Below are 9253 nucleotides of genomic sequence, written 5' to 3'. Positions count from 1 at the left end.
CCGTCGAGTTCACACCTGATCGAGTTCTCTGGATGTCGAGTTCTTCCCCAGAAGAACTCGTATGGAGAAATTCGACCAAGATGGGACTCGTGCCAAGGGCCATCACCAACTAGACAGACCTTGTTAGGAAGAATGCACCCTCGAGGAACTTAGCACCCCTCACGGGAAAAAGCCACTCGAGTACCGCACAAGGGACTCGACTGGGCCCTCCTTCCCCTGGAATGATCAAAGGAGGACTGTACGAAGTCATCACCTTAACGTAATGTCAAGAGCGTTGGGCGTGCTGCCCATGCAGACACAAGGAAGTTACGACCCAACAGTTCACTCCAATACTAAATAGGAGACATGACAATCCATACCTACCGCTACTGGAAACGCGTACTTTGTCGAGGGCCTGAGGCTTTGCCGAGGGCCAAATATCGGGCACTCGGCAAAGAGACTCTTTGCCGAGGGCCAGACACAGGAGCCCTCGGCAAAGAACGGCCCTCGGCAAAGAGGCCTTTGCCGAGGGTACGACCCTCGGCAAAGACAGGCCCACGGCAAATCAAATATTTGCCGAGGGCCTCGGCCCTCGGCAAAGTAGGCCCGTTGGGTCACGGCGGCCATTTCCCGTCAAACTTTGCCGAGGGCCACCCGTTAGGCCCTCGGCAAAGGTTCGGCAAATTTTTTTTTTAAGTCTTTGCCGAGGGCCCCAGACCAGGCCCTCGGCAAAGATTTTTTAAAAACCAGTTTTCGGCCAAATTTTTTTTTTATAAATCGGCTTTGCCGAGGGCCCGAGGCTAGGCCCTCGGCAAAGAAGACCTTTGCCGAGGGCCAGGATAGGCCCTCGGCAAAGATTTTTTATTTTTATTTTTAAAATTCTTTGCCGAGGGCCACAGGTCAGGCCCTCGGCAAAGAGCCCTCGGCAATTTTTTTTTTTGGTTTTTTAGCCCAGTTTTTTTGTGGTGCTACAATACATTGTTTTGAACTCAATTTTAAAATTCAGGCCAATTTTGATTTTGTTTTGTATATTTCCTTAATTTATTTCGATTCTTTGATTTTTTTTGAATATGTCAAATTTGAACTGCAGGTGCATGGAATATTGCAATGTAGTGTTTCGAAAAATGTTATTCATGTTAATTGGTGCATGTTGAGTCCCTATCCACGAGCTCGCATCAAATTTTCACGCATCTTGTTCGCGTAACATGGCGACCGACTTGCCGGGAAAGTGTTTTAAAATTATATAAAATCCATACGAAGTCCGAAAATCACGAAACTTGGCGAGATGTCATGTTATCGCATGTGTAGGCTGTGGTAAAAAATTGAGAAGGGTTCGAGCGAGTTGCGACGTCGGATGCCTGAAACCCAGACATCTCCACAGGCCGTGCAAGTGTATTATACTCGATACGCCAACCAAGACAAAGAGGATCTTAAGGGTTGGGCTATTGTGCACCAGGTATCTCCACATGGTAAACTACCTGCCCCAAACGATGATGATTACAACTTTAACGTAAACACATATGATGGACAGTTCTATCAAGAAGATGGGCTACCAGGCACGTTTGAGATAGTCTTACCCGAAGCAATCGAAATGGATGTAGACAACGAAACGGTTGATGACGAGGTCGATGGAGATGTGGTGGTAAATGCCAAGGACATAGCAATGCTTGAGCGATTACTTCTAGGCAATGACGACGATGACAACATAGAACCTTCGGATAGTGTTGCCCATTTGGACAATTTTGACAGTGATGATGAGACCTATGATCCCAATCATGAAGATTATTCCTAATACATGTAATACTATGGTTTTTTAATTTATGTTTTGTTTATATATTTTGAATCTATTTCTAATATATGTACTAATTAGTCTTGTTCATTCTTTGTGATTGCAGGTGATTGGACAAAGATGGCGAGCAGACGTCCACGCCGTGACACGCCCTCGGTTTACGGGAGAGACCGCCCTCTCCTTCGAGGTGAGGGGTCGTCGTCCGGGGTAGCGTCCGCAGGAGGTGACGAGAGGAGGACCAGGGGCAGCCACCGCAGGAGGCAGCGGTCTCCTCCCACGACACGTGACGAGGTGCTAGAGGAGGAGCACGTGACGGCCACGGCCTCGTCCTCGTCGGAGGACGAGAGGGGTCAGCAGACGGGCGAGGGAGACGAGGCGCTCGAGGGCGAGGGAGGCGAGGCGCTCGAGGGCGAGGGAGGCGAGGCGCTCGAGGGCGAGGGAGAGGGTACCGCTACCCGGACTCTCTACGAGCGAGGTCCCGCGAGCCTCCCTCCGGTTCCGCTTCCTCACAACCGCTCAGTGATACGGCCTATGGCAAAGAGGTAAGTAACTATGGATGTTATCACAACTACTTCATAAGATATGTTGGAAATCTTAAGAGAAACTGATAAATTTTCTTAATCACTTGTGCAGGGCGTGGTTGGTTTTGTCGGGTACTCCAGCACGCACCCCCGCAAGCATCCTTGGTGTTTTGTGCAGGAAATGGTACCCCGGCATTGTGCAACTGTCCGAAGAGCCGGTGGTGCGGGAGCCGGCCTCCAACTGGGATAGGTACGCGCTGGTCACGGATGACACTTACCGCAACAAGCAGGAGCGAGTATTGGCGGAGTTTTGGGTAAGTCTCTCTCGCACAATATTGCTTAATACATCGCATTCATTGGTTAAATCTTTTATTGAAATAATGAATGGATACATTGGTTTTGTATGCAGAAATATTTCAAGGCCGAAGAAGGACTTGAGGCCCAGGCGGATCGGGCGGCTGCCGCAGCTTGTAGGAAGTATGTCACTGAGATGCACCACCATGGGCGCGTCCAGGCCCACATAGACTACTACAGGTCGGTACTTAGGCAGTTCCTCCCCAAGCCTCAAGCAAGACGGATTACGCTGACCCGGGACCAGTACCTTGAGGTAGGCGAATAACATTCATAATGATTCGTTCTGATATTAAGTAGGTTCAATTTCTTCTTATATGTCAAATACTCGATGACTTGTAGGTGATTCCCTGGTGGTGCCGATCGTATCCTGAGTGCTGGGCCATGATCGTGGACAAGTGGTTATCACAGGACTTTGTTGACACGCACGAGAGGCAGCGGGAACAGCGTCTGATGAGGCAAGGTCCAACTCACCATCAAGGCAGTCGTAGCCTCCCAAGATACAAACAAGCATACGTAAGTGATTTCTTTCATTTATTTTGACGCTCAATTCTATTTGATTTCTCACCATCTTCCCGTCTTTCTCGCAGGAGGCTGCGCACCCGGGCGAGGAGATCTCGGAGTTCTCTGCGTGGGCTATGTCTCACATGGGCAGGGCGTCGTCCTCTGTCTCCTTCGACCCGGCTGCCCCGCCCCAGGTGTACTCCGACCCGAACGTGTACACTAAAGTCCAAGAGTACACGTCAACGGCAAGGAGGATCTATGGGGAAGATTACAATGTGTGTACTGAGCCCATTGATGCAGAGGCGATCATGAGGCTCGGAGGAGGCAAGAAGCACGGGCGGCTGTGGATTGCAGATGGCGCCATCGACTCCACCACTGTTCCCTCCCTCGACGCTATCCGAGCACGGAGCACGAGCTCCAGCCAGCCCATACGTCCACGGTCGTCTCCAGCACTGCAGTAGGTCCAAGCACTCCAGGTAATTCATGTTTTACTCATCGTACGTACATATTTAAACACCTAAATTAGATTTGCATTACTGATACATTGGAGTGAAATATTGCAGGCCGAGCTGCAAGAAACAAAAAGGCAAAGTCAAGAGCAGAACGCGGAGCTGACCGCACAGCTGCAGGCCCAGAAGGTCGCGTTCGAGGCCGCGCAGAAGCAGATGGCGGAGATGATGGTGATCATGCAAAGTCTTGGGCAAGCATCGGGTGTACCTGTGCAGTTTTCAGCTCCTCCACCTCCTACTCCTGCAGCTACTCCTGTAAGTATGAAAGTTCACTTTTCGCTTGTGCTTTGCATGTATGTCGGCCTTCGTGCCGTTGTGGATGTCGGCGTTCGTGCCGTTATGGATGTCGGCGTTCGTGCCGTCGTTTCTTGCAGGTTTTGGAAACCTCCCCGTGCAGGGGAGGTGCTGCCGAAATTTTCAATTGAGTCTAATCTTTTTGTATTCCTACAATACTTGATGCAATCTCTAAGTTTCAAAACTGTTTTCCCGGATTACTCACACATGCAATCTCTGCTCCTTTGTGCAGCTTCAGTCCACGGGTTCCAATCAACCCGCTAGTGCGTCACCGGGTGATCCTGCTTTTCCTTCACCATCGTCTCATAGGCTAGCTTGATGAGGACTCGTGCTAGGTGATGTGGTTGGACTTTAGCGTGATTTGTGATTTATGGTTGTGACTTGTGCTTGGATTTTATTAACTTGTCGTAATAAACATGTGAATGATGATGAACATGTGACTTGTCGTTGTAATATATTGTGATTTGTGGTTCACAATTATGGTTGTCATATATTGTGAGAAAATGGGTTCTGTGATATATATATATATATATATATATATATATGTATGTATATATATGAAATGCTTGTGTCGATGGAATGCAAAAAACAAAAAAAAAATTAATTTCTGCCTCTTTGCCGAGGGCAATGACCAAGGCCCTCGGCAAAGAAGTGTCCTTTGCCGAGGGCCCAAGCAATAGCCCTCGGCAAAGATTTTTTGGAAAAAATCCTGCCAATTTCTTTGCCGAGGGCCAGGGAGTAGGCCCTCGGCAAAGGGTTAAAAAAATTCAAAAAACCATTTCTTGGCCGAGGGCCGGCCCTCGGCAAAGAATTTTTAAAAAATCCTGCCAATTTCTTTGCCGAGGGCCAGGGAGTAGGCCCTCGGCAAAGGGTTAAAAAATTCAAAAAACCATTTCTTTGCCGAGGGCCGGCCCTCGGCAAAGAATTTTAAAAAAATCCTGAAAATTTCTTTGTCGAGGGCCAGGGAGTAGGCCCTCGGCAAAGGGTTAAAAATTCAAAAAAACCATTTCTTTGCCGAGGGCCGGCCCTCGGCAAAGAATTTTAAAAAATCCTGAATATTTCTTTGCCGAGGGCCATAGAGGAGGCCCTCGGCAAAGATTTTAAAAAAAAATAAAAACTTTTATTTGCCGAGGGTCGACCCTCGGCAAACAAATTCAAAAAAAAACCATTTCTTTGCCGAGGGTCGGCCCTCGGCAAAGAAACCGCCTACGGCGCCGGCATCTGACGGCGTCTTTTCTTTGCCGAGGGCGATCCTGGCCCTCGGCAAAGGTTTTGCCGAGTGCCCGATAAAGGGCCCTCGGCAAAGACCCCTTCGCCGTCTAAAAATTCCCCGAGGGGTCTTTGCCGAGGGCAGCCCTCGGCAAAGCCTTTGCCGAGGGTTTCTAGTCCTTTGCCGAGGGCCAGAGGCCCTCGGCAAAGCATGCGCCTCCAGTAGTATACCCATGCAGCACTACAACCACAACCTATCGGTGGACATCTGATGTGGAGCACTATGTCCTTTGTATCTCTTGCTACAAGCACAAGGGAGACGGGCCCTCTAGCCCCAAGCAGATAAGGATGGACGGAAGAGTTGTACGAAAAAAACGGACTGAAGTACCCCATTCATCTTTTTTCCTTCCCCTGCCCCCAAAGCTATATAAGGAGACCAGAGCCCCCTCTCCCTCTCTCAAAACTCAACACTATCTAGCAACTCTAGCCTCTAGACCCTCGTTCCAAACTCTCCATCTCACTCGAACCTCCTCTCCATCTCATTCGAACCTCTTGTGTTGTAAACCTACTATAAAATTCTAGGCTCTCGAGCTCGGGAACACGAATGAACACCACCACTAGAAGTAGGGTATATTGCCTGAACAAACTAGTATAACCCTGAGTCTTTGAGCGTCAAGCCGTCGAGGCCATACACACAGCTATAAATATACTAGTCGGCTCTATGAAACATCGACATGAAGGGACTCAAGGATGGAGGGAGTTAGCGCGCATGATGGCTAGAGACGGGAGAGGTAGAATAAGATGAGGGAGGTTGCGGGCTAGCAGCTGGAGATAGGAAAGGGACTCGAGATGATATATCGAGGGTAGCTATAGGCATCGATCGACGGTTGCTGACGCTAAGGGCATGGGTAAGGAAGAAATGAGCAAGGCATATAGGGTTTTAGGGATAGATGGTGGTTTATACATGTGATGGGTTATCGAGCTAGCACGAGGCGGACCTTTGTTTAATGGCCCAAGCACAACACTAGTTGCTGGGTCAAGGTGGCTCGAGCACAGTGATCCGTGCTTTGTGTCGATCTACCTGGCTGACTTGGCCCTTCTGTACAACTTATAGTATAGTTATATAAATGAACTGCTTACCTTTTCGGTAAAGTATTTAACTCAAAACTACTCTATTAATGTTTCCATAATTTTGGTAACATATACAAGTATCTTGCTAAAGTTCGTATGATACATTTAGCATGTGCTACATTTTTGCACCAGAGTCACGATGTATATCCTATGTGGTTTGCAGAATTTATTTTCTAGCATATGGTGCGGTAGAACAATTGCCAACTAAAAAGAGAGAACATGCATTACTATATTGCTACTGCTCAACTGCCAACTAGGAGTATTTTATAGCAGTGAAAAAATATAGGGCAAAGCATTTTAGTAGTAGTTGCTACTCCTCAAATGCAAGTAGAGCAGCTTCTATATTTCTGTGATATAAGTATATATATACTACCTATTCAAGAGTCTTTGTGTATATTACCAAAAAAGAAAAGCCAAGTAATACAAGGAAATTACGCTGGTGCAACTCAAATGGAATGTGGAGGAAGAACCGGAGGAAGAGAAAGCACAAGCGGGGACGGTGGGCCCGGGTGACCACTCCCTGTGGGGCCCACTTCGAGGTTGTGCGCTGCCCCACCCCAAGTACGCGTAGCAAGCAGCTTTTCTTTCTTTCTGTGTTTTTTTTTTTTTGTTTTTTTGAGTGGAACGTAGCAAGCAGCTGCACTGCACTGCACGGGTGCGCCGCCCCATCCTACTACTCCTCCGACGTAGCAATCCTACTTCAGCTAGGCACTACTAGCCTCGTCTCCATCAAGCAACGGCGTCTTCTCTCTCTCTCTCTCTCTCTCTGCCCGTCCCCGGCCTCTCCTCTCCCGCGCCTCTCTGTTCCAATTCCAATCCAACCTCGTCAGTTTTTTTCCTGCTGCTCCGGCTCGGTTCCTCCTCGACCTCGGTTGCACTCATAATTACCTGCCACTCACTCCACTACCCCCACTCCGTCCGGAGGAGAGGAGCTGAACCGCCCGCCCGCCGACCCGCCGCCAGATTCCCACCTATATATATACACGAGTGACAGAGAGAGCACCTGGCTAGCGAGCTCGTAACGTGGCAGGTCAGAGCCCAGGTAGAAGCAATTGCGCGCCCGTTTCCATGGTGGTGGTGGTGGCGGCAGTGGAGGAGGACGGCGGCCGGCAGGTGACGGTGCGCGAGTTCGACGGCGCCAGCGACCGCGACCGCGCCGCCGTGGAGCGGCTCGAGGGCGCCTGCGAGGTCGGCCCCAGCGCCGGCAAGCTCTGCCTCTTCACCGACCTCCTCGGCGACCCGCTCTGCCGCGTCCGCCACTCCCCGGCCTTCCTCATGCTCGTACGTCCCGCCGCCCGCCCGCCATATAGCTGCTCGCATCAGTCAGCCATCGCTAGCTCCTCGATCCATCGCTCAAGTGTGAATGCCTTCCCTGCCACACAGGTCGCGGAGGCAGGTGCGGGCGGGGAGGTGGTCGGCGTGGTGCGCGGCTGCGTCAAGACGGTGGCGTGCGGGCGCGGGCAGGAGGACCTCTTCTCCAAGGTGGCCTACCTGCTGGGCCTCCGCGTGTCCCCGGCGCACCGGCGCCGCGGCATCGGCCGCGCGCTGGTGGCGCGGATGGAGGAGTGGTTCCGGCAGGCGGGCGCCGAGTACGCCTACGTCGCCACGGACCGCGACAACGAGCCGTCGGTGCGCCTCTTCACCTCCCGCTGCGGCTACGCCAAGTTCCGCACCCCGTTCGTGCTCGTGCACCCGGTGTTCCGCCACGACCTCGCCCCGCCGCGCCGGGTCGCCGTCGTCCGCATCCCGCCGCGCGACGCCGAGCTCCTCTACCGCGCGCGCTTCGCAGGCGTCGAGTTCTTCCCGCGCGACATCGACGCCGTGCTCGCCAACCCGCTCTCCCTCGGCACGTTCCTCGCGGTCCCGGCGTCGTCCAAACCGTGGCGCGGCGCTGAGGCGTTCCTGGCGTCGCCGCCGCCGTCGTGGGCGGTGGGCAGCGTGTGGAACAGCAAGGACGCGTTCCGCCTCGAGGTGCGGGGCGCGCCGCGGCTGTGGCGCGCCGCCGCGCGCGCCACGCGCGCCGCCGACCGCGCGCTCTCCCGCTGGCTCCTCCTCCGCGTCCCGTCCGTGCCCAACCTCTTCGAGCCCTTCGGCATGCATTTCCTCTACGGCCTCGGCGGCGCCGGCCCGGACGCGCCGCGGATGGCGACCGCGCTCTGCCGCCACGCGCACAACGTGGCGCGCCGCGCGGGCGCGCGCGTCGTGGCCACCGAGGTCGCCGCCTGCGACCCGCTCCGTGACGCCGTGCCGCACTGGCCGCGCCTCGGTGCCGAGGACCTCTGGTGCATCAAGCGCCTCGCCGACGGGTACGGCGACGGCGCGCTCGGCGACTGGACCAAGGCGCCGCCCGGCGCCTCCATCTTCGTCGACCCGAGGGAGTTTTAGCCGTTTCGGCTGCCAGTTAGTTTCCGCCGTCGATCTCGCATCCGACGGCCTAGATGAGCGTTTCGGCGTGCCTTTTTTTGGAGTTGGAGGACATGTCCATAGTTGCATCTTCTTTTTTCTTCTCATTTTCTCAGGGAGGAAGTGTAGTAATGATGTAGAGAAAAAAAAGAGTGGTTAGCTTAATTTAAGCATGATTAGTGGAAAGGAAATGCCTTTTTGTTTTGCTTCATTTGTGTCCTGCCTCTACTACCTAGGCTTTGCAACCGTTGTCAAAAGAGTGATGGGAAGTTTTGCTAACGAACTGGAATGTTCCAATGCTTGCTTTTGTGGCTTTTTGCTTATTTTAGAGGACAGTTAATGCTCAAATTATCATTGTGAAAGAAACTGATACCTTCATTTCGTTCACATCAAGTTTGACACCTAATTAGGGCGGCTCACGAGTTGCTTATGGCTTAAATAAGCTAAAACTAGTAGCAAAACATTGCACTAGATTAGAGTTTTTTTTTCTGTACGTATTTATTTCTTCCCTATTTATGCTAAAACATAGTCGGCTTGTTCGCTGGTTGGTTTCTAGGCTGGCT

General features: G+C 52.0%; 1 protein-coding gene across 1 annotated transcript; it reads left to right on the top strand.

Moving 5' to 3' along the window:
* Positions 1-7079: 7079 nt before the first annotated feature.
* On the top strand, positions 7080-8987 carry LOC136544970 (probable N-acetyltransferase HLS1). Its single transcript, XM_066537027.1, has 2 exons — positions 7080-7568; positions 7671-8987. Exons 1-2 carry the CDS (start codon positions 7356-7358, stop codon positions 8670-8672), a joined length of 1215 nt encoding a protein of 404 aa, XP_066393124.1. The 5' UTR covers positions 7080-7355; the 3' UTR covers positions 8673-8987.
* Positions 8988-9253: the final 266 nt, after the last annotated feature.

This window comes from Miscanthus floridulus, chromosome 3, assembly GCF_019320115.1.
Source record: "Miscanthus floridulus cultivar M001 chromosome 3, ASM1932011v1, whole genome shotgun sequence".
Lineage (NCBI taxonomy): Eukaryota > Viridiplantae > Streptophyta > Magnoliopsida > Poales > Poaceae > Miscanthus > Miscanthus floridulus.
Note: the sequence above shows the minus strand (reverse complement) of the source record. Positions and strands in the feature narration are given on the sequence as shown.